This window comes from Trichechus manatus, unplaced genomic scaffold (genome assembly GCF_000243295.1).
Source record: "Trichechus manatus latirostris isolate Lorelei unplaced genomic scaffold, TriManLat1.0 scaffold00069, whole genome shotgun sequence".
Lineage (NCBI taxonomy): Eukaryota > Metazoa > Chordata > Mammalia > Sirenia > Trichechidae > Trichechus > Trichechus manatus.
This window is the reverse complement of record NW_004444005.1, coordinates 3,078,610-3,099,802: the sequence shown is the minus strand read 5'-3', so window position 1 is coordinate 3,099,802 and position 21,193 is coordinate 3,078,610. Positions and strand designations below refer to the sequence as shown.

General features: G+C 47.6%; 1 protein-coding gene across 9 annotated transcripts; it reads left to right on the top strand.

The window, feature by feature from the left end:
• Positions 1-1,254: 1,254 nt before the first annotated feature.
• DGKA (diacylglycerol kinase alpha) lies at positions 1,255-21,150 on the top strand. Of its 9 annotated transcripts, XM_023734576.1 has the most exons (25): positions 1,255-1,521; positions 2,177-2,353; positions 8,045-8,189; positions 8,589-8,665; positions 8,988-9,120; positions 9,371-9,445; positions 9,906-9,955; positions 10,293-10,367; positions 10,562-10,681; positions 10,777-10,891; positions 11,421-11,509; positions 11,642-11,761; positions 11,981-12,079; positions 12,252-12,335; positions 12,595-12,668; positions 12,839-12,913; positions 13,324-13,409; positions 13,501-13,590; positions 18,749-18,909; positions 19,152-19,216; positions 19,453-19,543; positions 19,852-20,047; positions 20,162-20,282; positions 20,474-20,534; positions 20,791-21,150. In XM_023734576.1, the coding sequence occupies exons 2-25, from the start codon at positions 2,336-2,338 to the stop codon at positions 20,872-20,874; spliced, it is 2,304 nt and encodes a 767-aa protein (XP_023590344.1). In that variant the 5' UTR covers positions 1,255-1,521; positions 2,177-2,335; the 3' UTR covers positions 20,875-21,150. The 9 variants fall into 9 exon arrangements, with proteins under 9 accessions (XP_023590344.1, XP_023590349.1, XP_023590343.1 ...); XM_023734575.1 differs by lacking the exon at positions 1,255-1,521 and having other exon boundaries at positions 1,882-2,353; XM_004379954.2 differs by lacking the exon at positions 1,255-1,521 and having other exon boundaries at positions 1,882-3,130.
• Positions 21,151-21,193: the final 43 nt, after the last annotated feature.

The window sequence follows — 21,193 nt, the reverse complement described above, 5'->3', positions numbered from 1 at the left end:
CGTGCTTCCCTATTCTTAAGGCGAACCTCAGTGTTCTTCAGCAGTTCCTTCAGGGCTAAATCCAGTTCAACTCGTTTCCCCTAGACCCTAGGAGGGGCCGGCTGCGGGTTCCTCTCCTCAGGTGTCGACTCTGCCCTCTTCCAGCCCCACGTTGCTTTTTTCTTATTAACTCTTTTACCTTCCTCCAAATCCTCTAGTTAGCCTTAGGTTAAACAGTACCCCTAGAATCAGGGATAGGAGGGGCGTATATTGGTGACCCACATCCAACACTAGGCTGCGTGCCGCAATAGAACAACCGACAGCAGTGGCTGACTAGGAACCTTCTAAAACTTTGAAATTAAGCCTCAGACGTTTTCTCCAGTCACAATTTGCCTTTCTTCCCATCCTCCACCTCCATGACTTCCACCCTAGGCCCCAAGACTCATTTAAAAACGTATTTGCATATAATACAATTATTGCCCAGTGTTCTGACAATGCCATCTTTAACCCCTGTTTTTCCTTTAACCAACTGTGCCTCAGCTCTGCCCCCATCTAGGGTCCTGTCCTTAGCCTTGGTACTAATGATTAGGGGTGAAGAGTGTGGGTTGAAGCCTGTAAAAACTAGTAGGATGCATTGGTCTTGACTGTACCACCTGAGGAGTGGTCTCTGCAACTTCAAAGTAGGCTGCTCAATGGACCTTTCTGCAGGAGGAATGCTAAAGTGGCCATGTTGACTACCTAACCCTCATCTTCAGGCCCTCCCTGTGCCCCCAAACATCCTGTCCCAGCTCTAGGGTTGACAGGAAGTGAAACTCAATTGTCTGCCTAGCAGCCTGAGTTGGGACCCAGCCCTGGGCCTCGATGTGGTGCCCTCCCCTGAGGAGGAAGAGGGGGAAGAAGAGGCTGGGGAGAACAAGGCTGTTGTTTTTTCCTCTCCCTTTGTTCATTGCGGTTTCTTTCTTTCTGATTTTTATGATGTGGTTGAGTAAAGAAATGAGCACCTGGAACTGTAGGCATTAGACTCCTCCTCCTTAGATGTTTCTTGGCCTTTTTTTCCCCACCCCCACCAGTAACTGACCTGGGCAGGATATGATGGGGGAACAGATCATAAAGAAGACACAAAGGAGCCTAGGGTAAGAGTGATTCCACCTTACTCATCAGGGAAATCACCTCATGCCCCTCTTTGAAGTCTCAAAGTCTTAAAAGGATTGTTTTTAACTTTATGTAGAGACGTGAGGATGCTGGAGTGAGAAACGCAGGTTATATACAGGGGGGTATAACTGCAAGATGTTCATTACGAAGAAGGTTCTTTGCAAGGAAAACTGAGTGCTTTAAGGATTAGTATCTTTCCCGAATTATTCCTAATTGAGGAGTTCAGTTACTTGTATGTTTTTCTAGGTTGACTGGGGTCAGAGAGGCTTCACACACAAACGTACACCAAGTCCCTCCTAAGCTGGCTATGTTTTTGGCTGTCCTACGGAACTAAGAACAGGACCTGATGAACAGCAGGCCCTCAAAAGTGTTGAATGTTTGATTAAGGAGGTGATACGGGAAGGGGAAATGAAGCTTTGCTAATAGTGGAGAAAACACTTTAAGGATGAAGGCTGGGGAGTGGTAGAGTCTTTGCCTTTTAAGATTTGGGGGTCAGACCTGGAGGGAAGACAGGAGCAGAGAGACAGATTCTCTCCAATCCTGCCCCAGATCTCTAGTTCAGACACAACACAATAATCCCAAACCCCCTTCCAGCTACTTTATTATTCAGCAGCTTCATTTCTGGTCAAAGTGGGGGAGTCTCTTCTAAAAAGAGCCTGTCTTGGGGAACAATCAGGAACTGCTTAGATCCCTCTGTTTCCACTAGAGGGCCTCACGTATTCATTCCTTCTCTTCCCCAACCCCTTCCCCCAAAGCGTGTGTATGTGTGTATACATATATATGTACAGCGAGAGAGACAGAGAGAGTGTGTGTGTGTAACATATACATACATAACTCTTCCAGTCAAAGCCCTCCACTCCCCCTCCCTCCTACCCCAGGTGTAAGAGGGAAGATTCCAGGAAACCAAGCCTTTGTTACTTTCCCCTACTTCAGTGAAGGGTAGGAGGGTGTTAGCTGGGTTTGGGGCGGGGCGAGAAGCAGGATGCCTGGGTCTCCAGTTCCTACCAGTAAGTCTCTAGGCCTCTGTCTTTCTCCCTTGCTCTAGCAGTCCCACCACCATCCATGCTGCCCCAAGAGCACTGACGACTCCAGAACAGATTCCAGGCAGGAAAAAGCTGAAAGGATCGCTTTTCACTCCCTACTTTTGGCCAGCGCCTTCTGCAACACCTGCCAAGGTCAGCGGGCAAAGTGGAAGGATTAGAGCATGGAGAAAGGGACACAGGTCAGAGTGCTCTGTGCACCTAAGCCTCAACCCCAGTAACAAGTGTCCTTGGACTGGGGAAAACAGGTCTCAGAGTGTGAGACATCTGGGATCTGGGGTTTAGGGAGATGAGAAGCCTGGAGGAGAAGGTCAGTAGCTTCTCTGAAGCAGTATGGAGCCTATGGGAGGAGAGAGTTGTTTATATCTCAGAATGTGAAGTCTAGAACTCTTGCCTTGCCCCTGTGGGATCTCCTGGGTCTGAAGTCAACCGTGGATGCAAAGGAGTTGGGAAGGGAGTTGGACAGGGAATTTGGGGTTTGGCACCAGTTAGGAGTGGGCAAGACCTTGGCTGGGTGGGTAACTGCCAAACTGTCCCACCAGGAGCCCCGCCCCCTATCTTGGCCTCCCAGGGTTGGGATGAAGGGAGAGGCTGTGAATGATTAGAAAGAAGGGGAAATAGCTGGAAGCGGAGCTGCGCCAGGCTCGGAAAAAATGGGGAGCGCGGGAAGTGGAGAAAGTGGCACAGACCCGAGCCCCGGGGAAATGCGGGGGAGGGGAGTCAGGTAATGGTGAACTGGAAACAGGGCTCTCTCCAGACTCGAAGTTCCCGGAGTTGGGGGGCTCTGGGCGCGGGCACGGCCCGGCGGCGGACTGGGGTGGAGGGCGGGCAGCTGTGTCGTCAGGAACCGGGCGGCCCCGCGGCGGCCGCATCTGCCAAGCCCGTCCCCTCTCGCCCAGCTCCGGCTTCAGCTCCGGCGCCGGCGCTTCATCTCGGAACGCGCGCCCTCCCGGGCCAAGGTAGAGACCCCGCGAGCACCCTGCCACTTCCCACGCGAGCAGGAGGAGGAGGGGGCCGCGGCAGGGGGCGCCCCGCCGGCTGGGTGAGGGCCGCTGGGCTGGGCCGGAGGAAGCATGACAGCCGTAGCGGGGAATTGGAGAGGTTGGCGCCTGGTTGCGGGGGGCGGCGGCGGGAGGGCTGCGCCAGAACTTCCCCTCCACCCCTCCCACTCACTCGGAGGGATGGTGCAGCTCGCCTCCTAGGGGCTCGAGTTGGAGGAAAGTCCGTTTTGGAACCTCCACAGCGCCGCGCGGGCTGGAGAAGGGTTTTTTGTTTGGTCTCCTGATCCCCAGCTTCCCACCCCCATCCTCTCCACACCTGTCACCGGGCAGTTTCGGAAACTACCTGAGTCTAGATCCTACTTTTCACCTTTAAATGGGGGGAATGAGCTTGACTGAGGAAGCAATGCGAGTATTTTGGGGCATCTCCTCAGCCTCAGAATATATGAGTCCACATCCCCCAGTCATGCTAACATCTAACTTCCTCCTGCACTACGCAATGACGCCGGCTTAACCAGGCAACACAACCACCCGCACTGTTTGTGAAGGTTTAAGTGTTGTGGCTTCAAGCCAGAAGATTCCCTCTCTGGGGCCAATGGTTAGTAGCAGGGATGGGCAAGGAAAAACAGGATACAGGCCGCTGATGTGGTTAAGAGATTTAAAAATCTTCAACCTTGTAGTGCCTACCCCTTTTGGGTTCCTTGCTAGGGCAGCCTGAACGTTCTCAGGGCATAGCTGGTTCTTGAGGAAGAGTCTTCTGTAATGGTGAATCTAGATGACTTGGAATATGAGCAATGTATGTCGAAGTAAAAAATGAAACTTTAAATGTTAGCACCGGCTTTGGAAATAATATTTATCTCTTGGTGACTAGCAATTTTAGTTTTTAATGTTTAAAATACGATCTAGAGAATGAGAGGCACTAAGATTGAATGGAATTGACTAAAGACAGTATCTGGAGTCTGGATGTGAATCTGAGAAAGTCGTCTCTCACTGGGCCTCAGTTTTCTCTTCTGTAAAATACAAGGGTTGGTGCCTCAGCTCTGAGGATGTTCTAGGATTCTCTGCCTCCAAGTCAACTTCTTCCTTTCTCACCTCAAGCTGGTAGGGGAGGGGAGGGAAGTGTGAGTCACAAATAGCTGTCAGGCCTGCAGCAGACCCCACCCTCCTAGCCTTGCCATTCGCCTGGACTAGCCCAGGTTATAGCCTCAGTGTTGGGATGGAGCTGGAGGACAAAATCAGACTTGTTCCGGGTCTTCAAGGCCCCAGGATCCTGCCGTTTGCTGCCTGTCAGCTCCAGCGGCAGCCATACTTTCTGTGAGGGAAGTCAGGGGAAGTCAACTGGAAAAATCCCAGGAACCCTTAACATGCGAAGATCCCAGTCCAAGTGTGTCCTTGGACGCTGACAGTCTAGTTTCTAGTCACCTCATCCTCATCCCAGAGGCATAGTGCAGGATCCTGATACCACTACATGTCTGTGCTGACATGACACAAGTAGGGAGACGGTGTGTGTACAATGGGGCTTCACTGCTACTGGGAGTCCTTAGAATTTTTGCCTTCCTGGGTCAAAGACATCATTTTTCCTAAGCTCCAGATGTGTTTCTCTAGGTACCACCCTTATATAATGATAATGATAGCACCTAACATTTATTGAGCTCTTACTCTGTGCTGTGCAGTTTGCTAAGCACGTTACATACATTATTTTATTTAATCCCCACATTGTGACTGATTTCTCTAGGTATCCATTTTACTGATGAGGAAACTAAGGCTCAGGGAGATGAAATGACTCACCCAAGAGCTACGATTCTAATCCATGTCCATCAATTCAAAGGTCCAGTCTCTTAACCTCTACTATATACCACTTCTCCAGGTCTGAGATACCTGGGAGGCTTGGAAGGGGCAAGAAAGCCTTGGGTCATTGTGAAAAGAGAGATAAGGGTAGAAGTGTCCCGCTCTTCTCCTATTCATCATCCCTTGTTTCTCTCTGCCTGTCACTTTCTCCCTCAGCTTCAATTTCCTAGAAGCTTGGAGCCACCTAAGAATCCCCAAAGGTAATCAGAGAGGCTAATTAAGCTGTATAGGCTTCATTAGCCTTAAGACTACTATGTATTCATTAGATCTGTTAGCAGCAGAAGTTGGATTATAGTCCTTGAAAAGGGCCAGATGGGTAGAATCCTTTCTCCAGAATGGCAGTGTCCCGGAAAACCTTTCTAAGGCTTCCCAGAAAGCCCCGGAACAGGAATGTGATTACTGCATAGAAGTGGGCAGCAGAGATGTCCCAAGGTCAGAGGCTGCAGAAAAGGCTCTTGCACCATCAGAAGGGAAAGGGGCTGGGCTATTCTTCTAGGCCCTAACTGCCTCCCTGAGCCTGACCCAATAAGCCCCAAGGTAGTGGGTGGAGGGGAAGCAGAAGGTCAGAGCCTTATATGGAGTACCTCAATAAGTGCCTTTTAGCATCATTCATTCATTTAACAAATATTTATTTAGCACCCACTTGTACTCCAAAGGACCCTTGGTGGCACGGTGGTTAAAGCATTCAGTTGCTAACCAGAAGGTTGGCAGTTCGAACTCACCAGCTGCTCTGCAGGAGAAAGATGTGGCAGTCGGCTTCTGTAGAGGTTTATAGCCTTGGAAACCCTATGGGGCAGTTCTACTCTGACCTATATGGTCGTTATGAGTTGGAATTGACCCCACAGCAGTGGCTTTGGTTTAGTTTGGTTTATGTACTCCAAATTATCTCATATTCCCTTGACCATCAGAATAGGCTCTGTGGCATCCCATTTAATCATATCTGGATAGTATTCCCAAAATATGACCTCCCCAATTTTATACAACCATTTGTACAGCCAGTATTGAGCACCTACTCCATGCCAGGCACTGTTTTAGGTAACGGGGATCCACTGGTAAACCAGACTGACAAGTTCTTGCCCTTGTAGAAATTATGTTTTGCTGGGAGAAAGCAAACAGTAAACAAAGAAGCAGATAAATTAACAAGATAATTTCCCATTGTGATTAGTTCTATGAAGGAAACAAAAGAAGGTACAGTGAATGGCATGATCAGGAAAGTCTCTCAGAGGAGCTGACATTTCAGCGGAGACAAGAAGTTGGACCTGCCAAACGTGGGGAAGAGGGTTCCAGGCAGACAGAACAGTAAATCTCATGGCCCTGAGGCAGGGAAGAACTTGGCGTGCTTGAGGAACAGAAAGGAGGCCAGTGAGATTATAAGGCAGGGTATGAAGGAAAAAGTGGAACAAGAGGAAGCCAGAGAGACAGGTAAGGGCCCTGCCATGTGGCACTTGAGCTGGAGCCTGTGCTCCTCCACTTATCACCTGCTTTTGGAAGTCACCAGCCTCTCTGAGCTCCAGTTTCCTCATCTGTAACATGGGTATGCCAGTAATTCCTATATCACAGGATCTGATTTTGTTAATACAATAATAACTACCATTTATTGCATTTTGTTGTTCTTAGTTAGCTGCTTTCCAATTCATTCCAACTCATGGTGACCGAAGGTGTTACTAGAACTTCTCCATAGGGTTATCTTGGCTGTAATTGTCACCGTGAGTCAGAATCCACCCAACAGCAACTGACAAAAATCTTAATGGAAGCAGATCCTCGGGTCTTTCCTTCCGTGGTGCTCCTGGGTGAGTCCGAACCACCAGCCTTTAGGCTGGCAGTCTAGGGCAAACTGTTTGCGCCATCTACCAACTGACTCGAAAGGAATAGGTTTGTTTTTTATACTAGGCATTTTTCATAAATTATTTTACTTAATCTTCACCACTGGGAAAGACAGATACCATTCTCCCCATTTTACACATGTAACTTGTCCAAGGTCACAAAGTAGTATCAGAGCTCAGAATGGAACCCAGATACGGCTGACCCTAGTTTTGTTTCACTCCAAAACCGCTGTGCTATACTAACGTAAAATTTATAATTATTGTTATTGCTGTTATTGAATTATCAACGCAAATCGCCTTCTGTGACTTGGCCCATGGCCCAGTGGTTGATAGGATCCACGTGACGGCTCCTTCTTGGACCCTGGGTCCAACAGCGCAAACTTGGAGTTGCCTAAACACAGCTAACCTGGCAGCGTGGAGGGGAGACGCTGGCATAGGAGACTCCTGCACTCAACTCCACCCTCCCAGGCCTGGGTAACCAGAGGGGCGCCCAGAGTCTTCCCTTACCCACCCAACTCTCCGCCTGGGCCCCTGACTCCTCGCCCCTTACCCATACCCCCCTCGCCCCTCCCCAGTTCCTGCGCAGAACGAAGACGAGGCTGGCCGGGGCTGGGGACCGGACCGGAGCTGGTTCTCTGTCTCGCGTCAGAAGCGCTGGAGGTCGTTGCGGGGCGTGGGTGGCTGAGTGGGGCTAGGAATTGAGCCTGGAGGCGGAGCAAGATGGGGGCGTGGCCCGGGAGGCGCAACGCCACAGCGGTAGGAACCACCCGGACTGCTGCGGGGACCCAGACCCAGAGATGGGAGAGCGCAGGCCCAGGAGGTTGCGGGTGGCGGGAGAGACTTAGAAACAGGCGCAAAACACACTCAGAGACCCGTATAGATTGGGAAAGCCGCGGTGGGAGTGGGAGGTGAGGGAGATCTGAGACGAATCAAGATAGATTCTCTCTGATAGAAGTCAGAGAGCAAGAGAAGGATCCAGAAATGGAGGAAAGTCGGAGATGAATCAGAGAAACGGAGACAGAGGATAGACACTGCCAGGGTGAGAGAGAGACATAAATGAGAGGAACACAGACTTAGGGAGGGACTCAGAGACAAGGAAAGAAAATAAATAGTAGTGGGAGTGCAGAATGAACAGAGCAGACAGAAGCAAAGAGGTGGAGGCAGCTGGCTTTTCCTGCCACATGCTCTTGTCATCTTTCTCCAGGCCTACCCTCTGAAGTGCAAGTACAGGCTCAGGAGGCACTGTAAAATCTCCTTTTTAACCATTCTTAAGAAAAATATTAAGATGGCCAAGGAAAGGGGCCTAATAAGCCCCAGTGAGTTCGCCCAGCTACAAAAGTACTTGGAATGTAAGTTTTCCTCCCCGTCCTTCAGTTCTGGAGACCTTACCCAGAGACCACCTTCTCCTCATTATCCTCTCACCCCACTTTCCCCAGTGCCCTTGAGCCAGTTAGTTCCTCTGATATGCCCATGACTGGGAAAGGGAGGGGAGGAAGATGGGGAGATGCCTGGGCTCTCAGCTCTCTACCTACCTCCTTTGTGCCTTGACTGCCTTCCCCAAGTTTCAGAGAAGAGGAAAGGGGTACCACACTGGGGAATCAGATGTTTTTCTCTCTGTATTTCTCTTGGAATTTCTTCTTTCTCCACCTCACTTGAATCTTTTTTCCTGCTGGATATCTGAGTGGGTCTCTGGCAGAAGGCAGGGAGAGCTGGACTGATGCTCTGCTATCACTCTCTTCACACCCTAGATTCCACCAAAAAGGTCAGTGATGTCCTAAAGCTCTTCTCCGAGGATGGCGAGATGGCTAAATATCTCCAAGGAGATGTGAGTGGAAGCTGCCAAGTCTTCTTTGACCAACTCCTGCCATCTTTGTTTTTCTTGCACCATTGGGATCCCCAACTTCCAGGGGTGATTCTGGGTCCACCCCTTGCTATCTCCAGTCTAGATACCCCACCATCCATTGTCACTGCAGCTATTGCTTTAGGACAAGCAAGAGATTCTGTTAACTGAGGACTTGGCCCAAGAAACCATACTCCTGCCTCAGATGCTTCTCAGCTGTGCACTTATTGTCCCTATCCTCGCTACTCTCAATTCTTCAGTTCCCAACCCCGCAGACACCCCAGGGTAATGCTCACTCTCATCACAGGCCATTGGGTACGAAGGATTCCAGGAATTCCTGAAAATCTATCTGGAAGCGGATAATGTGCCCAGTAACCTGAGCCTGGCACTGTTTCGATCCTTCCAGGCAGATCACTGCTCAAAAGAGACTGTGCATAAAGGTATGGTCATATAGATGGGACTGGGCTGGACCTCCAAAAGAAAAGTTAAATTAGTATGGGTTTTGGATGAGAGTTGGATTGAGTCACATGTTGGGAGCAGGGTCAGGGGAGAGAGGTGGAAGATGGCTAGGCTGGTCTAGGAGCTAAAGGAGGAAAAGTTAAAGGGAAGAGTAGGAACAACCAAAGGAGAAGAGAGGAGCCAGAGTGAAGGGAGCCCCAACCCCAGCTTTGCTGTGCTTTTTGTAACCAGAAGTGGTGTGTCTCAGTGATGTCTCCTGCTACTTTTCCCTTCTGGAGGGTGGCCGGCCAGAAGACAAGCTAGAATGTGAGTTACCAGAATGTGTACCTGGGCTGGGAAGGGGAGGGAAAGTGAAGGGAGAGATGGGGATCCCCAGCCTCCCTTCCTCATTTTTCTCAGGATTCCTAAAGGTTGACAGGGCTGGACAAAGGTGGAGCCAGAGAACAGCCCATTTTCTCTGTTTCCCTAGACTGCTTATACCTAACTCCGTCCACTGTAGTCACTCTAGTACCCAAGCCTTGTACGTTCTCACGTGGGTGATGGGATATTCTTGGGATGTGGGAGGTGTGTGCTGCCTACCCTATCAGATTCACCAGGGGTGGAATCCAGGCCTGTTTCCCCTCCCTTTTTGCCTCTTCTCAGCCCCAAGCTCTGGGCTCTTCACTCAAAAGGTCTCTCCCTATCTCTTTGTTTCTCCTACATTCTGGTATTAATTCCTTGGGTAAACATCACAAACTGACCCTGGCCCCCCTAAAACACCCCACAGTCACCTTCAAGCTGTACGACACGGACAGAAATGGGATCCTGGACAGCTCAGTGAGTTGGGGGACCTGTATGTTTGGCAAGGGAGTATGTGTCCATTTGTCTGTGCCCTCCTGCCCCAACTCTTCCAGAATCTTAAGAAGCAGAGGAAGCTAGGACTAAATTTGGGAGTAGGCCTCAAGCTTTTGACCCCAAAAAGAGGAGTCTGGAGACATGAATTGGGAGCTGCCTTGCAAACACACAAACATACATAGACACTTAGTTGGCAGAGGCCCTTGAGAATAAGAGGTGGGTCTGGGTGGAACCTGGGAAACTCTGATTTCTAGAGAGGAGTCTGGACAGTGGTTGTGAGGTGGGGCATGGCTTTGGCTCTTCCCTTCTTTGCCCCCAGGAGGTGGACAAGATCATCACACAGATGATGCGAGTGGCTGAATATCTGGATTGGGATGTGTTTGAGCTGAGGCCGGTAAGGTAGTTCTTCCCCAATGTCTCTTCCTATACCTTCTGTTCCAGTGGGTCCTGCATCTGCCTCATCCGTCTCTGACAGATAGCCTAGTTTCCTAGCTAGGGTGGCTGGGCTGGGTGTTCTAGGAGACAGTGAAGAGGTGTCAGGTCTGTGAGGCCACTCACACCAAAAGCCCCTCCCCATTCTCTGCTCAGATTCTTCAGCAGATGATGAAAGAGATTGACTATGATGGCAGTGGCTCTGTGTCCCTAACTGAGTGGCTCCGGGCTGGGGCCACCACCGTGCCACTGCTAGTGCTGCTGGGTCTGGAGATGGTGAGTAGGAGAGGCTTGTGAGGATGGGTAAGATGGCTGCCTTGGGCTGTACTGGCCAGAGATTGGTCTTCCCAACATGTGCTGTGCCCTCCCAGACCCTGAAGGACAATGGGCAGCACATGTGGAGACCCAAGAGGTTCTCCCGACCAGTCTACTGCAACCTGTGTGAAGCGAGCATTGGTCTTGGCAAACAGGGACTGAGCTGTAACCGTGAGTGATGGGGCCTGGCAGTGTGGGAACAGAGAGGCAGCCCAGCTATGGAGCTCCAAACCTAGAGAGACCTAGGTTTAAATCCTGGGCTCTGTCACTGACTAATTAAGTAATCTTGAGCAAGTTACATAATTTCTTTAAGCGTCAGTTTCCTCAACTGTAAATGAGGTAATTGTGAGCATTAAATAAGTTGATGCAAGAAAATAGCTTCACATGCATATACTATTAAGTCTGCATAAAAATTAGCTATTATTATTATTATAGTTACATTTGGGCTTCCCTTGCATGATCCAGTTCAGTTCCTGACGCATAGAGTGGGATGGGTATAGGATAGAAGTTGCTCTTTTAGGGGAAAGAGTAAGGAAAAGGCATAGGTCTTGGAGGTGAGCCCCCCCAGAACATTAATTTTCTACTCCACCCTCACAGCAAGGGATTATATGCCTTATTCCAGGGAGTCCCACCCCCAGGTAAGGGGGAGGTAGGGGGAGGGGCTGCAGCCCAGACTCTGACCTTCTTCCCTCTCACCCAGTCTGTAAGTATATCGTTCACGACCGGTGTGCCATGAAGGCCATGCCTTGTGAAGTCAGCACCTATGCCAAGTCCCGGAAGGACATTGGTGTGAGTGACTATTCCCACCTAGCACCTCCCTCATCTTGGCCCTGGACCGTGGCCGTTTGCTGCCCCAGCCCGTTCCTCCTCCAGTCCCTGCTCAGACCTGCCAAGAAAAGAGTTTGCCTTTCTCTTCAAAAGGTCCAGTCACATGTGTGGGTGCGAGGAGGCTGTGTATCCGGGCGCTGTGACCGTTGTCAGAAAAAAATCCGGTCCTACCACAGTCTAACTGGGCTGCATTGTGTGTGGTGCCACCTAGAGGTCAGTTTGGGAGTTATCCTTCAGGCTGATCCTCCCCTCCAAACTATTCCTTTGGGCCCCTCCCCAAAATACCTTCTTCCTCCTCAGCTCCTCGGTCGCCTTCCCACGTAGCTCCCTTACAGCCACAATTGCCCCTGCTCTCTTTCCAATACCAGACTTCTGAATTGAAGGGTGGCGGGGTCCCCTCCGTGATCGCTCTGTGCCCACCTTGTCTTTCAGATCCATGATGACTGCCTGCAAGCCACGGGCAATGAGTGTGACTGTGGGCTGTTCCGTGATCACATCCTCCCTCCATCTTCCATCTACCCCAGCGTCCTGGTGAGACCCTCGGGCAGTGGCTGGAAGAGGGCAGAAGTGCCTCCCCAGTTAAAACAAAATAGCACCATTTAGAATGGAGCACGCTGTATTTTTAGGATTCATGTCAGGCTCATCTGTTCAGGGATTCACGCACCATTCAGCTTTCCTTCCCTTTGCTTCCTTCCCTTCTTAGGCCTCTGGACAGGATCGTAAAACTAGCAAAACGAGCCAGAAGAGCATGGAAGACTTAAATTCAGGCACTTCTGAGGCCCTGCGGGTACAGGGCTGAGAGGCTTGGACTTCTTGATGGGGGCCAGTTTTTCATTCTTAAGGGAGGGAATGAAGTGGGAAAATCTGAGAAGATGTTGTCTGGACTCCAGAAACCCCATCCTGGTGGCGGAGGGGAAAGAAGGGGAAAGAGGAGGGAGGGAAAAGCATTTTTGTGGAATGTCAGCCCCTTTCCTCTGTCTCCAGAGCTCATCTTGACTCTCATAAAATCCTCCTTTCCTTATCCTTTTTTTCTTCCCCCAATCCAGATTGACCCTGTTTCCAATACCCACCCACTTCTTGTCTTCGTCAACCCTAAGAGTGGCGGGAAACAGGGGGAGAGGTGAGGAGGAGAGATATACTGGGTCTTCTAAGACGGAGAGGGAAGGCCTACAGAGGTCGGAGGGAAGAAGCGAATGTGTTGTATGGAGGGGCCATACCCTGAGGAAGCATGAGAGGGTGGGCTACAGAATATGCCCCTCTCCCGAGAGCTTTCGTTTTTCTCTCACTCAGGGTGCTTTGGAAGTTCCAATATCTACTAAACCCTCGTCAGGTGTTCAATCTCCAAAAGGATGGTCCTGAGCCAGGGTGAGTCTAGGTTCGGGACTGTGTCAGAATATCTGTGTATCTGTGTCTGTTGGGAGAGATCAGGGAAGAATGTGTGTTGGGAGGGGAGGTCTAGGGGACCCTGGAGACCAGAATTCAGAATGCTTATTTCCCTAGGATCTCTGGGTATCCCGCCTCCGAGCTCTCCAAGTCAAAGAGGATACCTTATCCTGCTCTCAAAGGATGGAGATACCAGTTTCTCCCTAACCACTGAGGAGTTGCTGTGACTTTCCTCATTGTCCTTGTCTCTACCCTTAACAGAAACTCAAGTCTTTTGATAAAGGGGAAAGGGGCTTAAGGAATGAGAGATAAGACATAAGCTGGCTGTCCAGGAGTTGAGTAGCCTCAGTCGTGTTCTCCTTCCTCACCTTCTCTCTCCCTTTTTGTCTCAGGCTCAAATTCTTCAAAGATGTTGCTGATTGCCGGATTTTGGTGTGTGGTGGAGACGGCACAGTAGGCTGGATTCTAGAGACCATTGGTCAGTGCAGGGAGAGCCTCCAGCCAGGGGACTGGGGCACTGGCTTTCCAGAGCTAACTCCCTTCACCTGTCTTCTTTCTTGTCTCCCCAGACAAAGCCAGTTTGCCTGCTGTGCCTCCTGTCGCTGTGTTGCCCCTGGGTACTGGAAATGATCTGGCTCGTTGCCTAAGATGGGGAGGAGGTAAGTGGTTAGCAATTGTTTTGCTGGGAATGGGGGAAGTGAGATAGGAAGGGGAAAGCACCTAGAAAAGAATCTAGGCATCTATCTGGTGCAGAACACCTGCTGAGAATCTGCATTTCCAACAAGTTCCCTGCTGATAATTTGCATTTCCACCCCAGATATGCTGAATCAGAATCTACAGTTTAACAAGAACCCCAGGTGATTCTTATGTATAACTTCCTGGAAACTTGTTAGAAATGCAGATTCTCAGCAGGGAACGTGTTAGAAATGCAACAGCTGAACTGGTTCAAAGCCCTGGGCAGAAAGAGGCTGGAGAAGAAGAGAGGCACCAAAAAAACTTGTTGCCGTCGAGTGGATTCCGACTCATAGCAACCCTATAGGACAGAGTAGAACTGCCCCCATAGGGTTTCCAAGGAGCAGCTGGTGGATTCGAACTGCTGATCTTTTTGGTTAGCAGCCAAGCCCCCAGTGAATGAAAAATGTAATTTTTACATGAGGGATAAAGGGCACAGATCCAGTGGGGAAGTGTGTAACCAGAGTACTTAATTATAAGACGTAGGGAGTGTTATAAGACACAGAGAGAATTTTACTTGTGCTTACTTGATATATATCTTTCTTTTCCTCCAAAGTAGACTGTAACTTCCTTAATGACAAGCTTTATACTTTACTCTTTCTTTTACATTTCTCAATAAAGTGCTGAACGGGTGCTAGATGCCTGTGCATCCATACTAAGTATCTTTGAAAGTTTATGCTTTATTATGATTTTATTTATTAATTTGAATAAATTTATTTATTAAGTTGAATATTGATCATGAAATAGTATAAAATTATTCCTGCATTTAACTGGAAATCTGACCCAGATAAACACCTAAACAATGAAATGTAGAAAGTCGACTCCAGGTATAATTTAGAAGAAGATACTAGTTTTTAACCGACAGGAGACACACCTAAACTGGATACATAGAATGAGTTTATGGCCTCAGAAGTGACTTGAATTACAGCTGGTTTCAGGGGCTCAAATTAAGTCACGAGGGCTGAGTCTTTTTCCATTTCTGCATTGATTTCCTCTATATTGGTTTCATTCTAAGGCTTTTTGTAGTAGCAAAATGATTCCCACTTATTCCAGCCTTCAATACTCCCAAGTTCAAGTCTAGCAATAAAAGAGAGCATCTCTTCCTAACTGCCCCATAGGATTTCCAAGGAGTGGCTGGTGGATTCAAACTGCCAACCTTTTGGTTAGCAGCCGAGAGCTCTTAACCACTGCACCACCAAGGCTGCGGATAGGTAGGCACCAAAGCAGAGTGTCCAAGAGGAAGAGAGCTTTGGAAGAAGCAGGGCTTCTTCCCTGTTTATTCTTCCACAATCAGGGAGTGAAGTAATCTGAGCCTAGAAGGGTCAGGGGTGACTCTTCTCTACAAACCTACAAGTATCCCTCCATTTCAACCAACCAACTCTTAGGGCTCAGAGAATCAAGAAATATGAGGGGTGCCTTAGTTATCTAGTGCTGCTATAACAGAAATACCACAAGTGGGTGGCTTTAATGGACAGAAATTTCTTTTCTTACAGTTTAGGAGGCTGGAAGTCTGAATCAGGGTGCTAGCTCTAGAAGAAGGCTTTCTCTCTTTGTAGGCTCTGGGAGAATGTGCTTGCCTCTTTTCAGCTTCTATTCCTTGGCGATCATGGTGATCCTCATGTGGTATGGCGTCTATCTTCTCCCTTCTCTGCTTGCTTGCTTCCTTGTTTAATCTGCTCTTTTATATTTTAAAAGAGATAGACTTAAAACACACCCTTCACTAATACTATCTTTTTAGTATAACAAAGAAAACTCATTCCCAAATGGGGTTATAACCACAAGACTAGGGGTTAGGATTTACAACACGAATTTTGGGGGGACACAATTCAATCTATAACAAGAGGGTAAAACAATGTGGAAATAAGGAACGTGGTATAAGAGTTAGGCCAGAGGCTGAGTGATGGAGATAGTGGGATGCCTAACCATGACTCATTTCATTCATTCAGTCAATTAGCCAAGTGATCGTTCATTCATTCGTCATTCTTTCTTTCTGGATTTATTGCAACAGTCTCCTAACTGATCTCATTTCAAGTTTCTTTGCCCCTTCAAAGGAGAAAGGCTTGAGGAATGGTGTTGGTAGATGAAGAGGTCAGTGGGGCAGGTTTGAGGTGTCTTGGAGCTGAGGCTGTTATATCCAGAGTCCAGCTGAGATATCACTGGAGATTATGGAATAGGAGTCTGCTAAAGAGAATGCAAGGCATTCTAGGTGGAAGAAGTAGCGTAAGCCTAAGGCCAGAGAAACCACCACACAATGTGGTGGTGCATTAGGGGAATTGCAAATTATTTCTTGTGATTGGGAGATAGGGTTCAAAGTGGGAATGGAAAGAGGGAGGACTGAATGGGACAGGATCCAGATTACAGAGGGTCGTGAATACCATGCTAAGGAGTTTTTAACTTTGTCCTGCCAAAGATTGTAAGCGGACAACCCATGGAAATGATTTGTATTGTTTGCTTTGCAATGTTTTAAAGTTTTTTGAACTTGATTGTTTCCAAGTGGAATATGTATTCTTTAATTCACTACAATCCCCTAGGCTCCCTGCTATTCACTCATTCACTTTACCTTTTAAGACCTGAGGCATTTCAGTGTACAATCCCTGAACCATGGGGGAACTCTTGAAAGCTGTAACCAAAAGAAAAATTAGGAATCTCTCTTTCTCAGTCAGAGAGGTTCTTCTGTAACCAAGAGAGTGGTATTTTAGAGGCCAAGTGAAGAGTTTTCAAGAGTTAAAATGAGAGCTAAAGATATACTATTGATTTTGGCAGGAGTCATTGGCAATCTTTGCCAAAAAAGTTTCAATGGCGTGGTAGGGATGAAAGGCAAATTACAGTGGGTTGAGCAATCGGTGAAATGTGAGGAGGTGGAGACTTGCTTTTTAATCTTTTTCTTTTCTTCCTGATTACAAAAATAATATATGCTTCTGCTAAAAAAAAATCCAAACGTATACATTCTAAGAAAATGAAAGTTCTCTGTAATCTACTCCCTAAATTTTTGGGATCTGTTCCTTCATGTTTTCTTTCTAGACACATATATATTTAAACAACAATGAGGTCACTTTATAGATTCTTCTTCTTCTTTTTTTTTTTAAACTGAACAGTTCCTCTTGATTGTCATTCTATTTCAGTACAATTAGGTTGGCCTCACTCTTACTTGGAATGATTAGTATTCCATTGTGTGAATGTGCCATGATTTATTTAATCAGCCCTCTATCAATGGACATTTGAGTAGCATTCAGTTTTTTACTATTACAAACCATGCTGCAGTGAACACCCTTGTACATCTATCTCTGCACACACGTGAGAATTTCTCTAGGAGAGATTCCTAGAAGTGGAATTGCTGCTTCAAAGTGTATGAACATTTTACATTTTACTAGTGATTTTCTTTTTTAAAACATTACACAAACAATACATCAGGACATTTTCACTGTGAAAGATTTAAAGGAGTAAGTGAAATGCGTAAGTCTTCACATATTGGTCTCTTCTTCCCTGTTCCCCATCAGCTTCCATGTACCTCCCCAGAGATAACTATTATTTAAACTCACCTTTCTGTTTTTACATGCACACTCATACACACACATACATACATATATACAGGTTTTTAAAAAACATGAAAGGGATCATACTACACAGATTGTTCTGGGACTTGTTTTTTAATTGAATAATATAGCTTGGATATCTTTCCATGTTAGTACATGTAGATAGATTTCACTCTATATTCAATAGCTGCGCAACATTTCATAGCATGGACTTACCATAACTTATATAACTATTCCCCTATTGATGGACATTTAGATGGTTTCCAATTTCTTGCTATTACAAAGAGTGCCTCAGTAAACATCCTTGTACATCCATCTCTGTGCATATTAGTTTCAGTAGGAGCAATTCCCCAAAGTGGAATTGCTGGGTCAAATCTTATGTTTTGATAACGTTTTAATAAAAATTGCCAAATTGTCTTCCAAAAGTGAGCTACTGGTTTATGCTCCAACTAACAGCATATGAGAGTGCCGCTTTATTTATAACCTCATTAACACTTGATTTTCTTCATCTGTTTATGCTTTGCCTGATAGGCAACAAAAAGTAAACTGTTTTAATTCACAGTTTTTTAAATTATTAGTAATAGTGAGAATTTCTCATGCTTATTGGCCCTTTTTATTTCTTCTGTGATTGGCTTTTTTGTATTATTTGCCCATTTTTCTATTGACTTTTTTAATACACTGATTTATAAGCCCTTTTTGAATGTTAGGGAAGTGAGTCTGTTATATATATATTGCAGGTATTTTTTCCAGTTTGTATTTTGTCCTTTTATTTTTTTTAAAGGTGTTGTTTATTTAAACAGACAGAAGTTTTTAATTTTAATATAATTGTGTTTATCAGTCTTTTCCCTTTTGGGTCCTGGTTTTCTATTATGCTTAAGATAGGCCTTTTTCACTCAAAGATTATAAAAACATTCACTCATTTTTTTTTTCTAGTACAAATTCTGTTTCTTTTTTTACATTTAAATTCTTTGACCCATCTTAAATTTATTTTGGTATAAGGAGTGAATCCTATATCCAACACTACTATGTCTCGAATAATCTATCTTTTCCCCATTTGTTTGGAATGTTATCATGTACTAAAGTCCCGTATATACTTGAGTCTATTTCTGGGCACTCTTCCTTACCATTGGACTTTTTATTCTAGTCACTGTGACCGTATCACACTGGCTAGATACTGTTGCTTCATACTGTGTTCTGTCTGGTGAGATGTGGAAAGAAAGAGTCAGAGAGAGAGAGATTATCCCCATTCATTACTCATCTTTTTCAGCATTTTCCTGAGTATCCTCTCCAATCTTCCAGACAGACTTCAGTGTCATTTTTAGATGTGCACACACATTGGGAACATTCACCCCTCCATGACAGTGTGGAGAAATGGGTACACAAGGGGCTGACCTTAAGTAATGGGAGCCATGACTGAGCACCCTTCACTTTTACTGGCAAGGACTGGGAGGTTCTGCAGAACCAGAGCAGAGGATCCCTGGGAATTTGTGGAGCTGGGAACTGAGAGAAGTCATAGTACTTAGAGCTAACGTGTCTTCTCCCCCACCCCTAGGATATGAGGGACAGAATTTGGGAAAGATCCTCAAGGATTTAGAGATGAGTAAGGTGGTACATATGGATCGATGGTCCGTGGAGGTGATACCCCAACAAACTGAAGAAAAGAGTGACCCAGTCCCCTTTCACATCATCAATAACTATTTCTCCATCGGTGTGGTCAGTGGAGTGGGACATGGGGGTGGGGAGGAAGTGGGGGCAAAGCAAGCAGATGCTGGAGGAGGACGCAAAGGGAAGGGAGAGGTTAAGGGAGCTGTGACAGGGAAATCGGGGGTGGCGGTACAGTGTGAGTTGTAAGAAAAGAACTTAGGACATGCTGCCCCCAGACAGGGGAGTAAAGAGAGAGTTCTGTGCTGAGAGAGGAGGCAGGCCTCTGATCTTATATGCCCTGAATTCCCTAGGATGCCTCCATTGCTCACCGGTTCCACATCATGCGAGAGAAGTATCCTGAGAAGTTCAACAGCAGGTAAGGGAAAGGAGAGGGAGGTACGGGCATACACAGGGGCAGGAATAGGTTGTGGCCAAGTTTGACGCAGAGCGCTTAGATGGGCAGTAAGCCTTCTATCCCCAACCAGAGTTACCCTTGTTCCCCATGCGACTGGTGGTGGGAAGTTGATGCCCTTCCCTGTCACCTAGCCCACCCCTTCCAGCACTGTGTAACCTGTCCCCTTCCCACTGGGCCATGTGGTGGGGCTGACACAGAATGAAGAACAAACTATGGTACTTCGAATTTGCCACATCTGAATCCATCTTCTCAACTTGCAAAAAGCTGGAGGAGTCTTTGACAGTTGAGGTATGTGTGATATGACCTAACCTACATCCTTTTTAGCTTCTTATATCCAAATTTCCCCTGCCTCAGGCACCCTCTCAAACTTCCCATATTCTCAAACCTATACTTCTTTGACCTTCTCCCAACTCTCTAACCCGGATTTCTCAAGTCCTCAAGATATTCCAGTCCCTATTTCCCTCCACCCCTTGCAAACCTGCAAATCCTGGCCTTCTCAGTTTGTCATCTAGTGGAGAGGGGGTCCTATCTGTGATTATGCCATGAGGTGAGGGTCTGCGCCCTCCCCAACTGGGGCTGTTTCCCTCTCCCCTCAGATCTGTGGGAAACCCCTGGATCTGAGCAACCTGTCCCTAGAAGGCATTGCAGTGCTGAATATCCCTAGCATGCACGGTGGCTCCAACCTCTGGGGTGATACCAAGAGGCCTCATGGAGATAGCCATATCAACCAGGCCCTTGGTGCTACAGCTAAAGTCATCACTGACCCTGATATCCTGAAAACCTGTGTACCAGGTGAGGGGAGCAGCCTTGAGAGCTGAGCGGGTAGGTGGGACTAAGGGGAAGGTGTGACTCTCTTTGGGGAGACCATGCTTCTATAAAGCCTCTTTTCCTACCTCCCATCCCCAGACCTAAGTGACAAGAGGCTGGAAGTGGTAGGGCTGGAGGGCGCAATTGAGATGGGCCAGATCTATACCAAGCTCAAGAATGCTGGGCATCGGCTGGCCAAGTGCTCTGAGATCACCTTCCAGTAAGGCAGATTCTGGGCCAGGGGCAGAGGGAGGGGGTAGGGCGAGGGCAGAAGTGTTATGGGAACGGTAGGGAGGGGCCATACTAGGAGATCTTCCTCAGCAACAAATGGTCCCAAAGCCAACCTAAGAAGCAAGGTTTGGTATTCAGTTGGTAAGGAAATCTCCACTAATCTGCCTTGTCCTCCCACAGCACCACAAAAACCCTCCCCATGCAAATTGATGGGGAACCCTGGATGCAGTCACCCTGTACAGTGAGTATTGCCTCTGCCTGCCAAAAACAACCATGGACCCTAAATCTCCTCTTCAACAGCTTCTCCTTCTTCCTAACGCCCAAAGTTCCCCTGTACACCATTACTCCCAAACCTTGATTTCTCAGCCCCTGACCTTCCTACCTTGGCCTCTCAAGGACCCCGGTAACCCTTCCCCCAACAAACCCCAGATTTTCCCTAAATCTCTGCTGTTCCAGCCCCAAAGTCCTGTCTCTGAATGTGCCCCCTTCCCTTCCAGATCAAGATCACCCACAAGAACCAGATGCCCATGCTTATGGGCCCTCCTCCCCGCTCCTCCAATTTCTTTGGCTTCTTGTGTTGAGGAAGAGAGCCTCAGCCTCCGAGCCAGCCTCGTACCCACCTCCGCGTCCCTGGACTCTCCACCCCGTAGGCTCTGTACATTGCTGCCACACCCTCCTGCCCTGGCTCAGGGGAGTGTTCCTTCAGCCTCACAGTATTTATTATCCTGCACCACCTCCACTACTTGCCATGCACACATGTGTACGCATGTGCACGCACACGCACACACCACAAACACATACGCTGAAAGTGCCTCCTCTGAATAAAATGACTTTTTCTCTCACTAGGCTATCTGTTGGTAAGTGGTATACCTCCTTCCTTCACACTTCTACTCCTTCAAT

Bases quoted from the DNA above. Each gene is read 5' to 3' on its own strand.
- DGKA (XM_023734573.1), top strand. From the start codon at position 7,561: ATGGGGGCGTGGCCCGGGAGGCGCAACGCCACAGCG. The intron at 8,666-8,987 runs GTGAGTGGAAGC...CTCTCATCACAG, and splicing joins CTAAATATCTCCAAGGAGAT to GCCATTGGGTACGAAGGATT. The intron at 10,682-10,776 runs GTGAGTAGGAGA...GTGCCCTCCCAG, and splicing joins TGCTGCTGGGTCTGGAGATG to ACCCTGAAGGACAATGGGCA.